This window comes from Melospiza georgiana, chromosome 2 (genome assembly GCF_028018845.1).
Source record: "Melospiza georgiana isolate bMelGeo1 chromosome 2, bMelGeo1.pri, whole genome shotgun sequence".
Classification (NCBI taxonomy): Eukaryota; Metazoa; Chordata; class Aves; order Passeriformes; family Passerellidae; genus Melospiza; species Melospiza georgiana.
In genome coordinates, this window is record NC_080431.1 from 78,226,017 (window position 1) to 78,248,701 (window position 22,685).

At 44.3% G+C, this 22,685-nt stretch overlaps 1 protein-coding gene across 1 annotated transcript in view; it reads right to left on the reverse strand.

Moving 5' to 3' along the window:
• Positions 1-22,156, reverse strand: part of A2M (alpha-2-macroglobulin) — a 29,635-nt gene extending 7,479 nt beyond the window's left edge. The window contains exons 1-25 of the mRNA XM_058045433.1: positions 22,071-22,156; positions 20,221-20,404; positions 18,961-19,120; positions 18,028-18,080; positions 17,496-17,516; positions 16,980-17,148; positions 15,679-15,763; positions 14,798-14,921; positions 13,241-13,355; positions 12,892-13,001; positions 12,235-12,393; positions 10,698-10,925; positions 10,311-10,374; positions 9,685-9,827; positions 8,889-9,038; positions 8,060-8,230; positions 7,298-7,433; positions 5,499-5,607; positions 4,957-5,185; positions 4,566-4,692; positions 3,810-3,931; positions 2,494-2,545; positions 1,921-2,004; positions 1,346-1,522; positions 781-865 (exon numbers count right to left, since the gene is read on the reverse strand). Of these exons, the coding sequence (XP_057901416.1) occupies positions 781-865; positions 1,346-1,522; positions 1,921-2,004; positions 2,494-2,545; positions 3,810-3,931; positions 4,566-4,692; positions 4,957-5,185; positions 5,499-5,607; positions 7,298-7,433; positions 8,060-8,230; positions 8,889-9,038; positions 9,685-9,827; positions 10,311-10,374; positions 10,698-10,925; positions 12,235-12,393; positions 12,892-13,001; positions 13,241-13,355; positions 14,798-14,921; positions 15,679-15,763; positions 16,980-17,148; positions 17,496-17,516; positions 18,028-18,080; positions 18,961-19,120; positions 20,221-20,404; positions 22,071-22,156 (3,143 nt within the window). The remainder of the gene's footprint in view (positions 1-780; positions 866-1,345; positions 1,523-1,920; positions 2,005-2,493; positions 2,546-3,809; positions 3,932-4,565; positions 4,693-4,956; positions 5,186-5,498; positions 5,608-7,297; positions 7,434-8,059; positions 8,231-8,888; positions 9,039-9,684; positions 9,828-10,310; positions 10,375-10,697; positions 10,926-12,234; positions 12,394-12,891; positions 13,002-13,240; positions 13,356-14,797; positions 14,922-15,678; positions 15,764-16,979; positions 17,149-17,495; positions 17,517-18,027; positions 18,081-18,960; positions 19,121-20,220; positions 20,405-22,070) is intronic.
• Positions 22,157-22,685: the final 529 nt, after the last annotated feature.

Sequence of the window (22,685 nt, forward strand, 5' to 3'; positions counted from 1 at the left end):
TAGAACTCTTAAACTGTAAATCCATGCTTTATGAGTTTCTAAGAACTCTCCTAGAATTTTAAAGTAAAGCAGAACATGTTAAAAGAGTTTTTGTTAAGAGTTGTTGCAAGCAGTTATGGAGAAGAAGCAGGCATGTGGTAAGAAGCCAACATGCTGTCAAAAGCCAATTACCATTTCAGAAACTAAAAGCAAACTGAGGGTGATGAGTTCTTCCATTATTATCCTTACTTGAAATTGAAAACACATGACAATGGTATATAGGAGCAAGTCAAAACTTTTCAATAAGTCAAAACGGCAACACACATGCTCCTCCAGCCTGTCTTTGCTTAGTAGCATACAGTTAGAAAAAAAACCATTCAACACTGTTCTTGGATTATCAACCTTTCCACTTGTGTTTCCTCATATGTTTCCATATGGAACCATCTTTTCCAGCAGACTTTTCAGCAGATGCTAGTCAAGAAGAGCTGCCACTGCAACTTTTCAGCCTTCTTCAGTCAGGGTGTTAAATCCCTGCTCCCTTCTTCCCCAATTTATCTCTATTTTCTTTTTGTTTGTAATGGTCCTGGAAGCCACTGGTGGGAGGAAGCACTTCACCCATAAGCTGGCTGATGTAGCCCATTTATTAAGAAGGAGGCAGCCTAGAGACCACACCAGCCTTGGAAAGCCTGCTGGTCTACAACAGAATTTCCTATTTACTGTCAGGCAGCATTTATTATAAATGTGTGGGGGAGAAAGAGGAGCATACTGGGGGGAGATGCATAGGTGGCATTGAAATCTCACCAGGTATTCCCTGGCTGGCCATAACGTTGTCCAAAGGTACTGTAAGAACCATCTGGGTGCTTGTAGTTCAGCTGCCTCTGATAACCTGCAATGGAAAGATGAGGCAAGATTCAGATGCAAGAAAGAATCTGCTGAGGGATGGGGAAATAGAAAAATAGCTCCATCAGCAAAAGCAAATGGGAGAGGCATAGGTCAGTCCTATCCTAACCAATAGGCAGTGCTGCTACATCCCCATCTCCATGAATGAGGAAAAGCAACACCTGTCTTTCTTCAGAAGGATGACAAGACCTATAAATGACAATGAGTGAGTCACTGTAACAGTGACAACTCTGCACTGCATTGCCACCCCATGAGAAAAGTGCTTGCAACCATCAGGTACAGTAATGCTTAAGCAACACAAAATAATAAAGAAAAGAGCAGCAAAGGGCCCCCTCAGGCATACAGCAGAGACCATCTGTGTATGAGAGAAGACCTCTTTCAACATCTGGCCAGCATTTGGCAGATCTACCCCAGGCACGATCTAGAAAAAAGCCAAAGCAGAAGCAAAATCCATGTCCCAGCTCACCGCTCACTAAGTATCCAGTGGCCTTGGATTTGATCTCCTCACTCAGCTGCCCTGTCTTGTTCAGATAGTCCAGGACATAGATGTTGGGGGCAAACAGGACCATGTTCTGCTCCCCACAGCCAAAGGGCATCTGGAGGAGCTGGTGCAGGTTCTGCATGGCAGTGCCCATGATGTCACCTGAGGAGCAGGAGGTAACAGAGGGATGTTAACAATATTTAGAGCTGGCTATCAGAATCAGGGGAAGCTACTGAATGACAGAGGCAGGACATATCAGAGAAAAACAAAAAATAATCTGGATTGATAAAGATCCTGGAACAAAACACAGAACATCAGAGAAAAAGAAAAAAGGGAAATGAGAGAAAGGTTAGGGGATGAGAGAAAGGTGGGAAGGCTGAGACAAAAAGACTTGCAGAAAAGGAAAAGGAATAGCACAAACAGAAGGGCAAGTGCTCAGGACAGAAGAGATTAAAGACAAGAATGAGCTGTGCTAGAAACCAAGAGAAAGCTGTGAGGTAGGAGGTCAACACAATGAGTGAGAAACAGCACATGGTTCTACTGTGAGGCTGTTAACTCACCCAGCACTGAGAAATATGCTCTGCCGGAGTCTGGTACCACATTTTCAGGTAGCAATAGGGAAAACTCCTCTTTCACAGGCACTCCTGAGAAAGAAACAGCTTCAGTGCAGTTCCAAGAAATGGCTAATGGAAGGGGAGGGGGTCTCAGTGCAAAAACGGGAACTCTTCCTATTAGAAATGCCCTGATTTCAGTTACTTCATATTTCCCTGGCTGGAACAAAATCTCTGCATGAAACCACTCCCAGCCACTTCTAAGCACTGCAGATCATGTGTCTACAACTTCCTCCTGAGTGTGCAAGAAAACAAGAGTACATGTAACTCCAGTGCCAGAACTAAAGAGAGTAGGGATGCAAACATCCATCCTAAATCTGTCCTAGCTCATACCATGCTTAGGCAGGAGGGTCAATTCTTTAGGACTTTCTTCTGTCTTATGTCTCAAACTCCATACCAATGGGGCATGTGTTGACTACCCAAAAATGTCAGACTACATGAAATATGGTAGAGGCAGGCCTAAAACATCCCACCCCTCAAACCACACAGGAACAAATAGAAAGTGTGCAGAGTGGGCTTTACCTTTTCCACAGAGCACAGAATTCTGGGTCGTTTCCTTCTCAACTCCTTCAGGCTTGGATGGGATGAAGGAAAACAAGAGAGGTGAGAAATTAGTGAGACAGGAAACACAGACAGGAATCCTCACAAGGACAGCAGGATATGTAAAAAGAAAGTGAGGGAACTGAAGAAGGAGACGCAGTTACAAACATTCCCTGAAATATAGAGCTCTGAAATAATTTAAGCAAATAAAAGAAATGTGATCCTAGATGACTGGTGTTGTATGTGGAGGAACGACAGGAAAAAGAGAGGAGAACACTGGAGGACCATCAAATGGATGACCTGCAACTATAGCACACAGTGAGAGACACTTAACATCCTCGTGACAAAGGGACTGCAGCATTACAGAGGGCTGTGCTGAAGAGAAGTCTGCAGTGCTATTTATTGTGATGCTGCAGATGCTTTAGGGGAAAAAAATTGTGCATGCAAACAATAGAAATGGAGGATGTAGTACAGTGTAGTATCTGTTGACACTACTGCTAGCACATGTGGGCAAACATTAGGGGGTTTTATGATATGGAGGAAAGCTCAGAACATAGAACCTCACTGCCAGATTATCACCCTCAGTATATAATAAACCAATGATTTCCTGTAAAGGCTATCCAATACTGCCACATAGTATTTCCTTCTGTTCCACATCACATCAGCAACTCTTCCTGCCACAGGAAATGGGTAAGCTATAAAATTTCAACATGTTTTCTTGTGTAGTTTTAAGGGGATTTCTTTACAGCCATCAAATTCCCATAGGTACTTGTGAATCCCTCATCTTTGTCCTGGTGCCAGTCTTTGTTACCAAAGTGTAATTGCAAAACACTCAGCTTAAGAGGCAGTTTGTTTGGCCACTCTGAGGCACAGAGGCAGCATGTGCTGACTGGCACATTTACTGGGGGCGTGTCAAAAGAAGGAGAGAGGCTGTAAAGACAGTTTATTGAAATAGCAGGTGATGGGAGACCTGCTTAGATGGGAGCTAAAGGGAAGATGGATTGCAGTTACAGTAGAAGTTACAGGAAATGTTAATTGCAGCAGTAGACACAAGACATATTATTATGCTGAAGTCTTTATGCAGCCCTGCCAAAGTACAAAGATGATGTAAAGCCATCATATTACCATGATGCATAGTGATGCCATAAAATCATAGACCAGACCAGGTTAGAAGGGATCTCAAAAGATCTGGTCCAACCTAACAAGAAAGGGAGCTAGATGAGATTATCTAGCATGCCATCCAGTTGTGCCACGGTGTGAGCTAAAGGCTCAGCCCTCCCTTCCCACAGCCCACGTACCTCCACCAGCAGCTGCCTGATGACCGTGTCCTTCCGCCCTTTCTCAGGGGTCTCCACAATGTAGTTCCCACAGGGCTGGTGGTTCTGTAGGGCCTCAGTGGTCACTGAGAACTCCACCTGCCCTGGAGGAAACAGGGGTCAGTCAGCCCTGCCAGGCGGAGCCATGCAATGGGATTCACTGCTATGTTCAGGAGTTTCACCTTGTAGGCTCATGGATGGAGATTTCTGTCACAGCTGGGCCCTGCTTCTTTCCCACAAAACCCAAGCTCTCTACACGAGCTGTGCTGTCATTGAAAGGTGACTCTGTTTTGGAGGTTCTTTCACAGAACCTAGGACACCACAGAGCTGAGTGTGACCAGTCCCACTGCTGTTCAGCACATGCTGCCCTGCATGCACACCAAAGCTGCTGCCACAACAATGGTGAAAACAAAGTGTGAAGATCCCATGTCCTCCCTAATCTCTGTGAGCAATGGAGCTAGCAGAACATCTCTGCTGGCCAGCAATATCTCTGGCCTCAGGAGATGCTGTCCAAGGGCTATAAGGCTTGATGGTCCTGCATGTGATGCCAGACACACAGTTGGACCCTATGAATCCCCCAGTCTTTACTTCCCAAATATCAGTCTTTGCCCCCAGATCAGTCACACGCCACTGAAGTGCTTCCCAGGAAAATGTGTTGCTCTAATATCAAATACTGAACAGGGAGAACAGCACAAAGAAACCCTTCCTGCAGTTTTCAGGAAACCCTGAGACCTTTACCTAGAGATTTGGGAGTCACCAGCCAAGCCACAGTTTTCCTTCCATTCTCACAGAGACAATGAGATTCTTCCTCCTTTTCCACCAGAGTAGCCAGGAAATGAGTAGACTGAGCCAGAGTCACACTGACCTGCCAGTTGTAGAGAGAGGTGCAATTAAGGGTGATCATGAGAAACAGGGAGCTAGGAAGTCATAGAAACAGCTATTTCTTCAGTAGCAAAGGAGCAGGGAACTGGAGTTATGGGTTCTGCATTTGGACTATATAGGAGAAATAACATAAAAGCTGGGGCAAAGGGTCTAAGGGCTAATGAGAGTTAAGGTAAGAAGGCTAGGTAAAGGCAAGGGGTGCACAAGAAGGTACCCAGCTACAGAGAGTAATTTAAACCTCCCTTACCCTGATGCAGGCAGGCAGGTAGTTGAAAACGGTGGCTTTCAGCGTGAAGGACTCCCCACGCACCACAGAGTAGGGCATGGTGAGCTCCACAAAGAAGGGCTGGAAGGCTCTGAGGGACACTGTTGGGGACAGGCCAAAGCCTGTGTCTGCTGAAGTGCAGAATGCATTGGCTTTCCACTCAGTGATGGTGTCAGGGATGGTCACTTCTAGATCAGCTTTTCCCTCGGAGCTGGTGAGGGACAGAGAACAAGGACAGAGGGATCAATGTTACAGCATTTTGGTGACTACCTGCACCCCTTTTGGCCCACTGAACAGTATTTGCTGTGAGAATGATGGGGCACAGTACATTTGCTATTCTAGGACCACTCTACATCTTCCAGTCCACTCTTTGGACAGACCTAACAATGGCTGAAAGTAATTTCATCTCAAAGGATTGCCAAATAGTATCTGCAAACAGTGAAGGACAAACACTTTGGGATTCATGTTTTCATCTTATGAACCCAGTTTTATTAAAAAGGAATGAGGTAGCCCAAGGTACTCACCTTATAGGTACTAAACTCCAAATCCAGGTTTCTGGGAAATACTTTCGGACTGTCTCTGTCACCTCTTCAGGAGTGCTTAATTGGTAAGAAGCTGTCTCTGGTGAAATGTCTGAATGTGGAGAGATGAAAAAGAAATCAACTATTGATAATTCCAAACAAGCAAGACCTATATCAGCATCAAGCTTCAATCTGAGAAAGTGTCAATCAGAAGCAGATGCTTGTGATTGTAGTGAGCTGTGGTACCAACAGCAGTGGAGTTTCAGGGACAAGTCTTATTGGCAAGAAGAGCTAGCCTTCCATTATTTTCTGCTGGTCTCCAGCAGACCTCAAAGTTTGGAAGCCAGCACTTTACAACTTTAAAAAAAAATATTTAGAGCAAAAGCCTATTTAGGCTTCCATGCAAGCAGCCTTTTCTCTTTCAGGCACAGCCTTCATGAGATGGTCTTCTCCATCCTAATCAGTCCAGCCAGCAATGGAACATCCCTTGTTGAAGTGGTTTTTGTAGGGTCATTGTGACTCAGACTACCAACTTCCTGTCAAAGCTATGGCCTCCTTAAGAACTAGGCTGAAAATGCTCAAAATAAAAACAAGCAGCTGGAATTCGGGAGGGGTAAAAAGAGCTATTTTGATTAAAACAAAGTTTTCACATAAAAATTTTTTTCCAAATAAAATATTATGTGTTTGACATGAAATTTGTTTAAACATTTTACTTTACTTTTCAATAACTGGAAAACAAAGATGGGGTGAGTGGGACTTGGTTTGCTTGGCTTTCACAAACAGAAAGAGAAATGCATCCGAGCAGAAAAAGAAGAAAAGTTCTTAAAGAAATTCTAATTTTTGTCATCTTTACTTTGGCTAATTGAATTTCTTCATTTGGATAACAATTGAGTAGCCAACAAATATCCATACTAAGAGTGCAACATGCATCTCCAGAGCCTGAGAAGGTCTCAGGGACAGGTGAAAGATGCTATCAGAGCTATATTACTTTGCTCCTGGTAAAAGTGGCAGGCTGCTTGCTTGTGTTTTTCTATTGTAGTATTTCAGTCTTCTTAGTGATGGTTATTTCAGTTTAAAATAATTGAAAGGCATCTATCCTCCATCTTAGCAACTTCTGTCAGAAGCTGAAATTGTTTTCAAACTGGACACATACAAAAGCACAGGTTCTAGTGCCAAAGGAAAACTCTTTGAATCAGCTATCCAGCTAGAAAAGCTTAAAAATTCTAAGATATTTTCGTTGATATGAGACTGAAGGGTGATAGGGCCAATTGTGTTGCCCTAACTGTTACAGTGTAAGAATTAATATAGCCCTTAAAAATAGGATAATAGGATTTATCCATTTCAGACTGGACTTCTATCATATATGTCTTACAATGCTAAGCTCCCAAAGTCTACCAGCTCATCACTGAAAAATCTGCCACCCACTTCATAGTTTTGACCATACATAAGACTGGCTGAGTCAATGAGAACAGCCTGAAAATGGTATTGGAGACTCTGTAAGCGATAATCTAGGAATAGAAGCACACTGTAAAAACCTAATGAACAGGATCAGCAGGATAATATCCTCTGCTCTGCCAAGCTTTGCTTACTGTCTGGTTCTGCTGATTTCTTATGTAGAGTTACCAAAGTCTGTCTGGAGATCTACACAACCCATTCAGAAGCTGAAATCTGCGAACCCATCAGCTCAGGACTGCTTCCAAGGTTTTAATTCACAGCCCCAGCTCCTGTTTAAGTATTAACCCCAAAACACAAACAGGCTCTCTGTTGAGAACAGAAGCAGTAACAACATTGAGTTCCCTTACCGCTTGACCTCATTGCAACCATGGCTGCAGGTGCTCCTAGGCGACTTGCTGCAGGGACAGCGTAGTTGCGATTACTCGGGCTGCAAATCCGAGGTTTCTTCACGTTGGTATTCGTGAAAACCTTTAAACCCATCTCCTATGGGAGAAAAACCAAACATAACTTTACTACTGAATCTTGTTGAGATTTACACAGCAGACTTGACATTGGCATTTTACCGCCTCAAAATGGAGAAGCTGTTACTGTGTATGGATTGGACCTTGAGATGATCCCCTGATCTTTGGGTCTGAGTGCCTGGGCGGCTCAGAGAGCCCAAAGGATTTATCTGCTCTTTTTCTAGGACACTGGTTCCAGCCCAATTTCAGCCTAGGTGTCAGGATTAGCCAGGAAGCAGATATAAAGTTTTCTCTCTGGAATGAAATATCTGTGGCTACAATGCAGCTCAAGGACATACTGATTTATCTGAGGTAACTATAATGGCATGGGATCATTTACCTCCAATTAGAATCTCACTTCAAGTCAACCTCAAACCTTTTCTTGCAAGAAAACTTGAGACTGAACCCTTTTCCACCAAGTGTGAAGCATATCTGGCAAGACAAGTAAATCTTATGATCCTCACTGAATATGCCTCTGGATAAAAAGAAGTGCCAGGTCATTCAGATGCAGAAACCCTTCCCTTGCTAAGTTTCATGATGCCACAGAAGACTTAAGCATCCCAAACCTTCTCCCACTCCACTCCCTAAACCAGGCCAGGGGGGCTATACCTTTAGGATGCTGTAAGTGTCCTCTTCATTCATCCCCATTTCTGGAACATAGGTGATACCATCCCGAACTATTGGCTCCACAGTCACACAATTCCATGAGGACTCCTCCAAGGGTACTCTTGAATCATAGACATAGCCACGGAATTCCTTCACTGGAAGTAAGTCATACACCTTGGCAGAAAGAGAGAAAGTATTTGGCTTTTTAGTGTCCATTGTCATGAAACACAACTGAGGGAGTTGGATACAAGCACCATAACAATCACATCACCAGCTCATACATCCACATTGCCATGGTCCTCCCTGTGCTGAGAGCAATAAGAATTTGGGAATCAAAAAAAGGATCAAAATTCGGAGATACTGCCTCTTTTTTTATGCTCTGCATGTTACTCTGGTTATTCTGGCTCAAATATGTAAAAAGTTACATTGGCCAAACCATCTGCAATACCTTGTCCTTACTCAGGGATTGTCATTTTCTGCTTGGCAAAAAGCAAATAAACTCTTTGACACTTCCAGATGCTACACCAAGAAAATTAATCCATGCATGAGGAGAATAACTGAAAAATTATCATCAAACGCATAACAGCATTTGGGTCTGGCCAAGACAAGCAGGCCCCTTAAAAAGGCTTTCTAACTGCCATCCCTAAAATCACACAAAACCTCTAAGAAACAACTGCTGCCCAGTTCTCATCTTTTTGCCCACTGGAGGAAGATGAGAAGCAGCCCAGGGGAGCCTCCCCGTGTCAGCTCTGACAAGAGGGACTGTCCCCTGCTTCCACTCCAGCTCTTGCTCCGAGCAGGCTCTGACTTGTTCCACAGACCAAGAACTTACAGAGGTGGGTGACAGGTCAGCTTCTGGCTTCATGAGGAGCACACTCTTGTCCACAGCACGCACAGCACAGAGGGAGTTCGGCGAGGCTTGGAACTGCAAGTGAGCATCCGAGGCAGGCAGGCCTGCCGAAGGGGAGAAGCTCAAGTCCACCTGCAAGCACAGGAAAGGCTATGTCACAGATGCCCTACCCTCACAGGACTTTTCCTTCCAGCTGAGTGCATTCAGTTCTAACTTCACAAGGTCCCCATAGCCATGCACACTTCCCTCTGGGCTACTGCTCCTTTCCAGGAGTGTCAGGGGAATCAGCACCAAGCAACTTCAAGCATCACAATCACTCATAAAGTTTTTAAGGTGATTGTGGGTTTTGTGGTCATTGTGAGTGTGATGAGGCAATCCCACATAGGGGCTAGATGTGATCAGACAGTGGAGCATGTCCTTGAACTAGGACCAGTCACTGTACTGCACCCAGAAACTGTATGTGGAGAGAAAATCATCTTGCAAAGACCCTGCTGTTGTTCTCTTTTTCTTAGCCTGGAGCATCTGCAGGATCAGCAGTTTGACCAGTTGCTAAAGGGGGTTTTATCAGTGTAGCCCCTGCTAGCACTTTTTTTCCAGCAGTTGATCTCCTCCAGGTTAGCACAAACCAGTAAGCAGTGAAGCTGCCTACAACAATTGATATGTTGCCTGTCCAGTGTTAGTGTACCTAAAGAAATTAGCTTAACCAGGCTGAATCTAAATAAGTGAGCTTGAACACACTGCAGTCTTGTGGCTGCTCCCTCAGGAAGTGGACACTAACCTTATTGTTGAAACATAATTCTGTGTAGAACTTGGCTGAATCAGCAATCACCTCCTTTCTGGAGACTGTGGTGTAGACCAGCACTTGGGCCACTGGAGCAATATCAGCTTGTACAGACAACTGTAGTGAGAAGACACCATTGTCTAGCAAACAAAACAATGGCAAAAAGTTAAGGTGCAAAAAACTTTCTCTGGGAGCAGACAGAATTCTAGGTTTGACTTTATGCTGAACTTTATCCTAGCCGTTATGAAATTCCAGGCATCCAAGTGGGATAAATTGTTGCTCACAGTGATGTGTAAGTCTCCCTGTCTGACTAAAAAGGCCTGTTTTCCAGTGCACAAGTATGCTAAATTTTGCTTCAGCTTCTAAAAACAGACTATCAGATGTATCTCTGAGAAGCACTGGACCCCCAGAAAATGAAGTGTCAGGAGAAAGATAGTGGCACAGAGGATTAAAGCAAATCTGTGAAAAGCCTAAAGGCAGAGAAAATAAAGGTCAAGCTTTTCCCACATCTTAGAGGACATGCACATGTCAATCCCTGCATTTACATGGAAGCAGAGTGTATGTCTGCCACAGTTGCCTAGCCCTCCATAAGAGTGAAAATTTGGTGCGGGAAAGGAACTCACCACTTTCCTGGTCCAAATCCAGAATGTGAGTGCCTCCTTGCTTAATGTTTCCCTTGGCCATCACCTGAATGGAAGGAGAAACTTTGCTGTGATTGTGGTTTTGCATTAGACAAACCTGAAAGTGAGGGGCCCTGCAAGGAGAGCTCTGTGTCTGCTGCTCACGCCCAGCCCTCTGCCTCCCTGTAGCAGAATCCCTGGGCTCACCCAGAGGGTACAGGGACATCCTTACTTTTTACTCCCAACTCAGACCCTCCTTTTTGTTTCTAAAGAACATGTGAAGGATGACAAGAAAGTGTTTAAAGACCGCTGCCACAAACCACAGCTTTTATTTCTAATCCCCCTATAACTGCCAGTGACAACCTCACTGTATGGCAAGTGCAAACTTACCAGGTAGTAAAAGGTGATTTTCTTCTGCTCTCCTACAGCTGCTGGAGTAAGGATATAATGCACCCAGATGTCTGTGGTGGAGCCACAGCTTAGTGGCTTATACTTGGGCTCAATTTTGAGGAAGCTATTACTGGGAGAGTAAAAGCGCTTTAGTTGGAGATAATGCTCTCCGTAAGATGGAACAACCCAGTTATGATCATAGCAGAAGATGTTGTTTTTATGAACTGCCTGGAAAAGGAGAAAACACATACATAGATCCTCAAACACAGGTGGCCAAACCAGAGACAAAAACTCACGGCCTAATATTAAAGCTTTAGTGGTTTTTTGGTACTGAAGTAACACGAAAGTCAGCAAAATGAAAAAAAAACCAAACCCCAACACATGAGTTTGGAAAGTGCAAGACAGGATGGTGGCATCTTTAGCAAATCATTGGGAATTATCTCACTCACACAGAAGCTGGAGTTTGTGTCAAACAGGCTGAATCATATCAGATTTTTGCTTACTATCAGTGTCACTTTAAGGGCTTTTTACACTAATGCATTGCCCTCTCTAATATTCTAGTTAGTCTAAAGGGAAAAACCAAAAATTTTCATTTCTTTCCTTATTATTGGCACTGAAGAAGGGATAGTGCTGCTCAGTTCAGATATTAACAGTGCCAAGATCAACCTACAGATGCTATAAAAAAGAAGGGCAATCTCCAACTAATAATTCAAAACTTAAACTGAATAGAAGTTTAGGAGGAGAGAGTTCAGGTCCTCATAAAAATGAGAGCAAGGGGAAGATCTTTCACATTTAGAAGGGCACTTCAGAATTTGATATGTCTCACATGCCCTTTTTTCTTTATCTTTCTCATTACTTGGGAACCCTTGACTTTTCTTTATCCTACAAAAATCTGAAAACTTCAACTATCTAGTAGTAACTTCTGGAAAATTCTTTAGGGTTTTAGTGTGTGACAAGGGACTTGTAGGGAGTAGAGCAAATATAATTCTAAACACAATTATTCTCCCCTACTCCAGGACGTGATATTACAAAATATGCATATTACACAACAAATTGCATTTCCCACTAACAAAGAGATGCTCAGCAGCACCTGTTTGTCTCAGACAAACAAATTCCACAACAAACCAAAACAAAGCAAAACCAAACGAACAAAAAAAAACCCCCACAAACCAACAGGACCTGTATTTAGCAACTTGAAATGCTAAATTAAACTGAGATATGCAGATGTGAGACAGACCCACCCTTGACAAGATAGGGCTGGTGATCTCTTGGAGCAGAATGGACTATTATGATCTCCTGATGCTCCTTCTAACACTGTATTGCAATTGCTAAGCAGAAATCAAATATGTGCAAGTTAAATGCTATCATGACCTACAACCTCAGTCTGCTGTATGACTATTTCCACCAAACTGGTGTCAAGTTCACACAAACAACAAGGAACAATAATCTAAGTATTTTGCATATATAGTATAAATTTTAGAGCTTCCCCTCCAGCCCTGTGGGGGGCTTCATTATCTTCTCTGTCTAAAGGACTTACCCTAATTCCAACATTTTCCAAGGCCAATGAGGAAGTGTTTAGGGCAAACTCTGCAATGCCCTCTTCGTTTGTTGTATAGTTTTGTTCCTGTCTTCCTTGAACAGAAATTCTCACAGTTTCATTGGCAATTGGAGCATTAGACCCATCCACTAGTTTCACCTGGAGGAGCAAAACCAGCTCAGTTTAGAAGGAGAGGGATGGCTGCCACCTGAACAAGACTGGTAGAACACCAAGGTAAAGACATTGAGCCTGTGTCAGACAAGGAAGCCTCAGCAGCACTTTACATGTATCTCTTTCTGAGACAGCTGCAAACTTTCTGAATACTTTTTCTCTGCCTCTTTCTTGTCTCTGCCTCTGGGTCAGAGGAGTAGATGTGGAGAATGACAAGCACTCACACCCCCGGGGCCTCCAATTGAACAGGTGACTGTAGGAGGAGAATTTTAGTGGACTGGAGAGGCAGAAGCACAAGGATAGAATGAAGGCTGTGCTCTGAGCTGCTGTTCCCCAGTTTGAGAGCTTCCAAAGGAAAGGAGACCTACAGGGATTAGCAGCACTGAGGTCCAGCATCCTTGCAGAGCTGGGGCATAGATCTGACCAGAAGGTTCAGTAGCATCATTGCTTGGCACTCATGGCATTCCATTCTCATGGTTTTCCTACCTGCCCAAAGAAGGGGACTCCCCGCTTGTAGTAAGTATCTGAAAGCTCAAATGTGACTCTGCTAATGGTGGTTGTGATCTCAGAGAAGCTTGTTCCAGTCAACTCCACTCCTGCAGAAAGAAGCAAGAAGAACTAATTTGCCTCTGCCTAACCAGAATTCCTTTTACTCTAGGCCAACCCTCCTTTGCTGGAAAAACTCTTTGCTTGATAGTCCTGGACTAGAGGCAGGAAAATTCTAAGGTTCCAGAAGAGAGAGAATCTGCTTTTATGCCTCATTCCTACTGGGCAGGCCCCTCTGCTGGTCTCTCCTGGGCCCATCACATGGCTCTTTCATCCAGATGATCCATACCTGTATCCTCCTCTTTAATCTTGGCCTCTACATGGAGCTTATTCTCATATCCTCTTCTCTTGAGCTGGAATAATTTGGTCTTTACCACTTCAGAAATGCAGCCATAGATGTCTGTCTGTTGGAGGAAAACAAACAAGACCATTATATTCTCATTTATACAACGCTTATCCAACTTAATGAATCCATCACTGTGTGTTGCTCTGAACTGAAAGAGAAGCCCACAACCTCACAGATAAGCTACCTCTGTTGTTGTTATCAAAACTGAGAAAAGACATAAATAACTTGGCAAAAAGCATTTTGAGATATTCCAGTAAGATTAGAGGAAAAAAGGTTTGCAAACTAGACAATTTTTGTGTATGTTTGTGAAGCTTGAAGCTGCCAACACTTGGTACGAGTGCATAAGGAATTAGTCAATATGTGCCACATAAGAAATGTTTGTCAGGCATCAGGTTTTTTGGAAAATAAAGCTGCTTACTTAAAATGTGCAAGCCATATGAGTGATACATAAACCAAAGCCTGTGTATTTGTAGAAAGAGGATGACAGCTGGAAAAGTATTTCCAAACTTGCCACCTCTCTTCAGCAAACTCATGTACAAGGCAAGTCTCCACAGAAGAAGTGCCTAGAACAGAGGTTAGCACCGCAGTATTTATATTTTCTTTTGACATTTGTAACAAGATTAGTGGAAGAGGTAGCTGTGGACTCATGTGGCTCATGCTGCAGCAGAGCCCAGGGACCACAAGAACATCCATATGCTTTCTTCTCTTGGCATATTTCCACAAGTTATTACTCCAACTTCTGCCAATTAACCCAGTATTGTTGCATCTGTCTGTGCTCCAAACACCTTTCAGTTTCACTCTTGCCAGTTAAAAGGTGAAAAAAGCGGGGTTTTTTTCTGTCTGTCTTTACCACGGCTGCTAAACCCATATTTCTTTCCCTCTAGCTCAAAATGCATCAGCCTCTCTCCTGGTTTCTGCTCCTTTCCTTCCTCTAACACCAGCTTCTGTCCCCACACACTGTCTCCAGTGTAATCCAACTCCAACTCCGTTCTCATTGCTCATGGCTTTTCTATCTTTGCTCTTACAGTCTCTACACTCCATCTGATTTTTCTGTTATTTCATCTCTTAATTCTCCATCAGATTCCAGCCTTTACACACATTGCTCTCACTGCTCAGACCTTCCCCCTTATTTTTACCTTTCACATTTCATCTTGCACCCAATCTTCTCTCATCCTTCAGCCTTCCTTAAAATACATGGATTGTCACAGAATCATAGAGTCTGTTTTGATTGGAATGGGGCTTAAAGGCAATCTAAGCACCAATTCCCCTACCATAGGAAGGGCCATCTCCCAATATAGCAGGTTGCTCAAAACCCCATCCAGCCTGGCCTTGAGCACTTCCAGGGATGGGGCATCCACAGTATTCCTGGACAATCTGTGCCAGTGCCTCACCACACGTTAACACTAAGTTTGTACGTACTCAGAGCAAGCCTGTGCCTACAAGGCAAGCTCAATAATGCTTTCTCCAATCACTCTTCCCACCAGAGTAATCCTGACTCACCTGTCCAGAGAACTCCTCACAGACTGCTCTAGACTCTTCACCATAACAGAACATGGATGCACGCTCATAGTTCCGGCAGACACGGAAGTTCACGAGGCCGGGAACAGGCTTCCCAAATGTGTATCTACAAGCAGGGAGGATTGAAAGGAAAACAGAGACCTTAGGAATGTAGCAGGGATGTAGAAAAACTACAGGCTCATCCCCATTGATGCCAGCTATCTTCCCTAGAGCTGCCTCCTGGATACACAGGGCCATCATAGGAAATAAAAAGCAGAAAGGAGTTTGGTACCACACGCTAGTGCTGATTTTGTTGTGATTCCCCCTCATCCTGGAGAACATGTTGCAAGCATCTACCCAAACACCCAATTGTGACAGAACTGTTTTATGTATGTATGAGCACTGGGTCTTTACTCTCACTCTTCAGCCCAAGCCATGACTCTCCCTACAAAATGTATGGAACACTGCAAGGCAGAATCCAGTGAGGTGGCCCGAGGGAAGGAGGGCAGCTGCATCCCTTAGGGTTTCCTCTCCACAATAACAAGCAGAAGATACAGCTAAAACATCATTCCTGGGTAAACTGAACTAAAGTCCTCATCCCTAGTACTGTGGCTGGTGCGAAATCCTCAATGACTCAAAAAATATGCAAGAAACACTCTCACAAAAGAACAGATCAAAAATACATTTCTATATGTTACACACAAGGTGCATCAAACAGTAACTGTTGCCTTTTGTCTAACAGTAGATATAGTCTGCTTGATCCTGGGACCCCAAAAGGATTGAGAAATATAATAAAGTCTCATCTCTCAGCCTCCCGACTGAACTTTCATCAGCAACTCAAGAAAACATTGAAACCAAGCAGAATTTGAAAGAATGACACTCACAGTCCACAAACTGTCACCTTCAGCTCCTCATCAAGAATGCTGATCACCTTGGGCATTTTCACTGTCACTTCAAATTTTGGCAGCACTGCAGTAGAACCAAAAGAAAACAGTCTATGTGGTAGGGAATAACATCAGAATGTCACATGAAGGTGCTCAGAGGCTGTTCTGACAAATTATCTAAAAACCTTTTACATCTAAAGGGTCAGATTTCAGAGGCTTCTGTCACCTGCACATCCCACTGAAGTCATTGAAAACCCCTCAGCCAAGCATGGTGCCAGGTAAGAAGACAAGATTACTATACCAGTTATTAAAATTGAGCAGCTTCATAGGTAACACATGGGTTATCAGTCCCACAACAGCAGGATACAGTAAAACAGAGAGAAAAATCAGTAGAAGTTTCCCACAAATATGCAGACTGCAGCCTGGTGTCTGCATTTTTAGAGCATGTAGATCTTATCAATGTTCAGTACAGGAAGACACCCTGGCTTCTCCAGTGATACATCACAGGGTGGTATCTCATCCACACCCAGTTGCAGGAGGGGAAGTGGAGACCATCTTGGGAGAACTAGGAAGAGATTCTTTCAGGGCAGAGGACAGAGCACAGTCTGCAACTGGAAGAGGTCAAAGCACTTTGAGACTCATCTATCAGGACACCTCTCCACTGCATGAGCCAGGCCACGTCAGACAATGTAAGAAAGGCTGCAGCTGGCTCACTGGGGTGGGAAGATATGCTGGTTGTTATCCTGTGCTGATGTGTACTGGGATACCATTTTTTTAGCCAAGCAGATGGAAGTGCCATAGTGATGAGAGCACTAAAGGGAGGTTAAGGCACTACAGCATCACACAAGCTACAGGTTTAGCTTGTGGGGCAGAAAAGGCAAGATTTAATTTACAGCCTAGACAGCCCCAGCCTAGACCCAGACTTATGGTGTGACATTTGATAGGTGTGTAGCCAACTGGACATGAGGTTGTGGCCTAAAAACACCTCAGAAAGGAAGTAAGGCTTGTGGCTGTCAGCACAGACTGATCCAAGCACTTTGCTCCTCCTGATAGGAGCCTTGCTGAGGTGGGCGTTCTGAAAAGCTGCACTCCATGGTCTGGGGCTTAGGGAGGAGTGGAGATAGGTCACTCAAGTGCTTTAGTCTTCTCCTCCTAAAGAGAAGATTCTTGGGAGGAAAAGAACACAGAAACAAATTTCCAGCAATGTTGGGCATCCTGGTCAGATCTCCTGCACTGTTCAATTAAGATTTCATGTCCCATGGGACTAGCTGTTAGGAACTTGAAACTGCAGTGACAGTTACCATACTCTTCCACAGAGAAAGAATGCTGAACTTTCTTCCCAGAGGCCTTCTGTGCCACCACAGTGTAGGTGCCTTGCATAGGTTCAGAGGTGAGGTTGAAGAACAGCTGTATAAATCCCATCTCTAACTCTGCATTTGTCCACTGGTACAGACGATTTTTCTTCGGGTCCTACAGGTAATGAGATCACAAGGAGATTGTGAGAACAATGGGAGTCTGTAATGAGGTCTAGCAAAGCAGTAAAGGGAGGGACAGCCCCTGTGTTTCAGGAGGCTGCAGGCCAGGAGTGGAGGGCACTAGCAGAGCTTTGGGGGGAGTACACAGCAGGATGGCAGGGGAGCTGTAACCTGGGCCCAGGTACATGGTAGCCACCATATGAGTTAAAATTCTGTATAGTTAAATTAGCATAAGGGAACGGCTTAATAAAAAAATAAACAAGAATCATGTTGAGGCAACTGTTTACTCTGCCCAGGCTGAGGTGCAATAGATGTGAATGTGAATTAAATGTTTGTACATACCTCAATATACACCAGAGGAATCTAGGAAAAGAAGAAAGGAAGCAGCATGTTTAGACAGAGTGCAAGGAACACAGTCAAATGACATGGGCTATGACCACATTTCAGGCTAAAAGCTAATCATCCAGTGGAGTAAGGAAAAAAGTTGCTGGTATGGATCATCAGAGCACTTTGGGTGTGAGAAGATGGGGACAATCCTTATTCTCAGGCACAAAAGTCAGCCAAAATTACTAATTACTAACTCTGGATGATCTGCAGTTCTAATAAGAACAGGTGCACACTGTGGCAATGGCAGATTGCTCACTGTTTATACCAGCACTGTCCATTTGCAGTTTGTCAAACCTTTCCAGGAATGCAGAAGGCAGCTTTGTGCAGAAATTTGACAACAGATCCTGTTAAAAAGATCTGAGGTGACCCGGAATTTTCACAGTTATCTCAGTATACTGAGAGCTCTCCCCAACAGAGACTATTTTTCCTCCTTTTTCCCACATTTGACTGAAGGCCAAATAAGTTGAAAAACAAGTATCTTGCTCACCATTTCATTCACAGGTCGGAACTCCTCATCCAGAGAGACAATTCTGAACAGGACTGATGGAGAAAGAGAGTGAGGTTCCACAGTGCAATCGGTAACCAGAAAAATCAGTTGCAAAAACAAATGGTATAACAGGCAACAGGGTTGTTCTCTTCCAAGGAAATTCCATTGACTAGAATGCTAGGTCATGCTAGAAGGTTACCCATCTACTATGGGTACATGAATAAGAGGATATTAAGAGCAAATCCATAGCAGTGTGAACATCTTACTGATCACGGGCATCAGAATCTCATTGATCAGGGACAAAGTTAAATTTAAGTTGCCTTTGTCTACTTTGCAGTGAGGCATTTTTATGCCAGAATTCACATGGGTCTTCTAATTTTGTTATAAGTAGACTGGCTTCCTAGGAAGGATGAATGCAAGCAAATTACTTCACCACTTGGCTGCAAGTTTGTGTTGGCTCTGGATGGAGAGAGTACCTCTTTTAGGACATTTGTTTTTATCCAGGCCAAATTTAGGAGATCACTGTCCCAGAAGAAATAAATAGCTTACATAATTCTTTCTGTCTTCATTGAGCAAAATCAGCTGCTGCTTTGGAAGCTATTTCATGACTAAGTCTGAGTTTTGGCACTGTTCTTTATAGGATAAATACCCAGTCTTTCTCTGGTTTTAATGCAGACCTCCTAACTGCGTGGACCACAACAACAGAGCCCACAGTGAGAGAGGGAGAATGTGCAGGTGCCCCAGATATTTGCATGCACCTAAAGATTCCCCAGTTTTTCCCTTTATGGAGCAATAAAACATAAGTCTCAGCCACGAGGTTGCAGTTCTGGCCCCCCTGTGAAAGTAACTGATATCTGGCCAGTATGATCCAACAGTTTTAGTACAAAGTTTGTTTCAAATGTTTGTTTCAAATCTTCACCCCTTTCCCGGTACCTGTCTGTCCAGGCTTGTAGATGGGTTTGTCTGTCTGGATGAAGACCAAGCTCTCTGAGTTCTGGACCGCCAGCACTTTGCGGCTGCTGAACTGCAGCGTGGCCCCCCTCACTGTCACATTGAGAAACACGAAGGATAATGGGACTCTTGGCTTTGGAAGCTGGAAAGTAAGAAGGAAATTGTGTAACAGACCACCTTTAAAGGCTTCCTGAACTGAAATAGCCTTCCTGAAATAAGAGGTCTAATATAATTCTGATGGATCCAACACAGAGGTGAGAGGAACAATAATCAGGAACAAGAGACTGATTTTTATTTGTCCCATATATATATTCCTACCCACTCCTCCTGCTGTGCAGTGATTGTGCCAGTATTGAGCAGCAAAGGAACTCCTAGCTCTAGCACCCAATTTTTAAAAATTCTTACTGCCCTGACCAAACCTTTCCATCCTTTTCCTTTTGACATGCAGAAGCAGAATGGAATAGTCTGTCTTCTCCTTCAGGTTATGTCCCTAGTCCTCGCAGAACATTTCCTTTTCCAAACCAGACATGCCAAGACATCTATACCTCTCTTTTGCAAGTGACTAAGTCAGTCTTCAGCCTAAATCTGACAAACCAAGACAAAAATGCCAACCTTTTCAGTGTCTTGAAGACCAATTCCTCACTCTTCAGGCCAAAGACGTAATCTAGGTTGTATGTAACTAGGAAAACCTGATCATTTAGCTCAGAGCATAATCTAGGCTCTGAGCTAAATGATCACGTTTTCCTAGTTACATACAACTCATTATAGTCCCTGGGGTTTCAATTACATTAAATCATAAATTTCCTCCTTTGCTGGGTTTTTTTCAGATACAGGCAATCGCAGTTCTATGTTCTTACATTAATTCAGTATACACCAGGTGGAAAGTATCTGAGGTCCAAAAGCTCTACCACAATTTGAAGGTACTGAAGTGACAAATTGAGGATGTTGAAGGATGATGTGGAAAGCCATTTCACCAAACAGCCATCAGGAGTGTCAATGTACTAAACCCACTTTCTTCTCCTGTCCTAGAAAAGGGGTGACTTTCTAGGATTCAGCATCCCACAGTCATTTAGCTTATTAAGGAGATCTCAGCAGTAAGAGGGTGTTGAGGATAGACATGAACACACCTTTAATCAAGAGGTAAGTGAATATCTACATAGTGTTACTCTGGTCATTACTTCTCAGTGGCTTTACATTTTATGCCTGGCACAAAGGATCATCCCACGAGGATGAGATACTCACAGAGAAAGGGATGCAGGTGAACACGTCTTTCTCTGACACCACGTCATCAATCAAGCTCCTGTTCCCCCATAGATCCTCAACTGTGGCACTCAGAGTCACAGACTCGTTCAGGTGGGTCAGCTGAATGCAGACTTTCTCTTGAGAATCCGTGTGGATCAGATAGGGCACCAGCACCAGGTACTGCCTAGGAACAAGGGAGAATGATAGGTCAGAGGAGCAGGAACAGGTAACAGGAGCTGTGTAGAAAGAACAAACAAACCAATTGGATGACTACAGCTTTGGCTGCACAGGGAGAAGGGTGCATTTTCTAAGTGTGTAACAACACTTCCAGCATGTCTGTAGCAGCAGAGGAAAGCAGAGGTCTCAAATGTAAAATACCAGAGGAAATGCTACACACAAACATCTGGAAAGGATATGTTTTTCTAGGTTCTGACACAACAGCAGCACTTCTTCCTGGGATCCTGAATAAAGGCGGGGGGGAACTCAATTGTCACTTTTGCTAGACACTGTTAGAAGCATTCAGGAGCCACACAAATGCCAGTACCCAGTGAAAAAATTCCATTGACTACACACTGCGAAGTGTCTGCAGCATTACTCTCACTCCTCGCAAAGATTCAAAACCGCCACAGCGTGGTGCCAGATCTTAAGCAAAAACACAAACAAGTTTCAGGTTTTCAGGTAAGCAAGGCTCTCTGTCTCAGCCCGACAGGGGATCCCTGCTCAGCCCTGAGCAGCCTCCTTCCTTCCCAGGGTGGCAACTTGCTGGTGGTGTCCCGGTGCCCAGCACTGCATCTGGGAATCAAGCCCGATCCACCTAACGCTAACCACGCTCCCATTTTGGTGGACAGGACTGGCCTCCAGTGGGCACACTCAGAGCAGAGAGCAGATGGGAGAAGAGCCCTCAATACCTCAGCAGTAAGGCAAAGCATTCCCTTCAGCAGTGGCAGAAGCTCTGGCACCTTTTTGTCCAACAGCTGGTCTGCAGGGATCAAGCTCTGGCCCCTCAGATGCCACTGTCTGTTTCCCCTGCATTTGATGAAAGCACTACAGCACAGCCTTGCTCAGAAATTCCCCTGCACTCCTTGTGATGGGCTCTGTGATGGGTGAGGCGCTCTGTGCTTTGCAGGGGAGGAAAAGACATTGCAAAAAAGCCAAAGGAGAAAAGCTTTGGGATGTCAGGACACTTCATGTGCTGCTCCTACCACACATATACACTCACGCACACAACACAAATGCCCTTCACATACCAGTGGGGCAAAAGGGGGTGAAGAAGGGAAGCAGGACACTATACCCTCAGAAACCTGGACAGTCACAGTCTTACAGTGTCATATTACCCTGCATGAGAAGGGAATTTTCATTCCATTGGCTGAGCTGAAAAATGTGAATTAAAAAATAAAGCAATTTCCAAGCATGCCAGATGAGCTATTTGTTAATTTTCTTCTATTTATCATTTTTAAAAAGCACTCCCAGCTCCTGGGCATTTCAACTGGGAGTAGGACAGTCAACCCAAAATTAAACCTTTCATTGTCCTTTCAAAACAGTTTGTCTCTTAAGAAGACCTCATTGCACAAACATTTATGAAAAGTTGTCTTTCAAAAGGACTAATTTTGTGCATAAAACTTAGTTGAAATCCTGTCAATCCCCTGAAGTTTTACTGATATCTCAGTTTCACAGCTTGTTTTGCATCTCTCTAAAGCACTAGAGTTCCCATTTGTAGAAGGCACTTTACCCAGCCCTGGTATCTTTATTCCTGGATAAAAGAACTTAGATAGAAGACAAGGGACAGAGAATAGACACAGGAATACAGCCAAGGTCTCCTGCCTGCCCAGAGACCCCCCAGCATAGCTTACGGCTCTGTGATGGGTGAGGTGTCTCCTGGAAGGAAGAAGAGGAGGAGGAAGATGCTCGATTTGACAAGCAGCCCGTTCATCCCCATGGTACGTGGTGAGTCAAGCAGGCACTCAGTGTGTCCAGTGCTGCTTTTACTCCCCCTCTGCTCTCCCAGTCAGCCCCTTTATACTCTCCTCTGCAAACAGCCCAGGGGCTGGAGGAGATAAGGGCTGGGGGCCAGGGCCCATCCGGAAACAGGGAGAGGCAGCAAGGAGGAGCTGGGACTAGCAGCTCCAATCTGGGCAGAAGGCCAGGGCTGGGGGGGAGAGGGAGGGGAGGGTTCCTGGCAGGCCAGAGCTCTGTCTCTGCTGGGGCAGGACAGAGGCAATGGAAGAGGAAAGGCTCTAGCTAAGGAAAGAAGGGCTAACGGCAGAGCATGAGGTGAAGGCTTCCATTTCTGGCAGGGCTCTCTGCATGGAGCTGGACATGGCACTGGTCATGGGGATTGCTGGAAGCACAGGAGCTGTTTGATTTCCTTCAAACTGGGAGCAGGAGATTGAGCTAGGAATTTGGAAAAAAACCTGGGTGTGTCTAACTCCCACTAACAGGTTGTGAAAACAGGGAATGAAAATTAA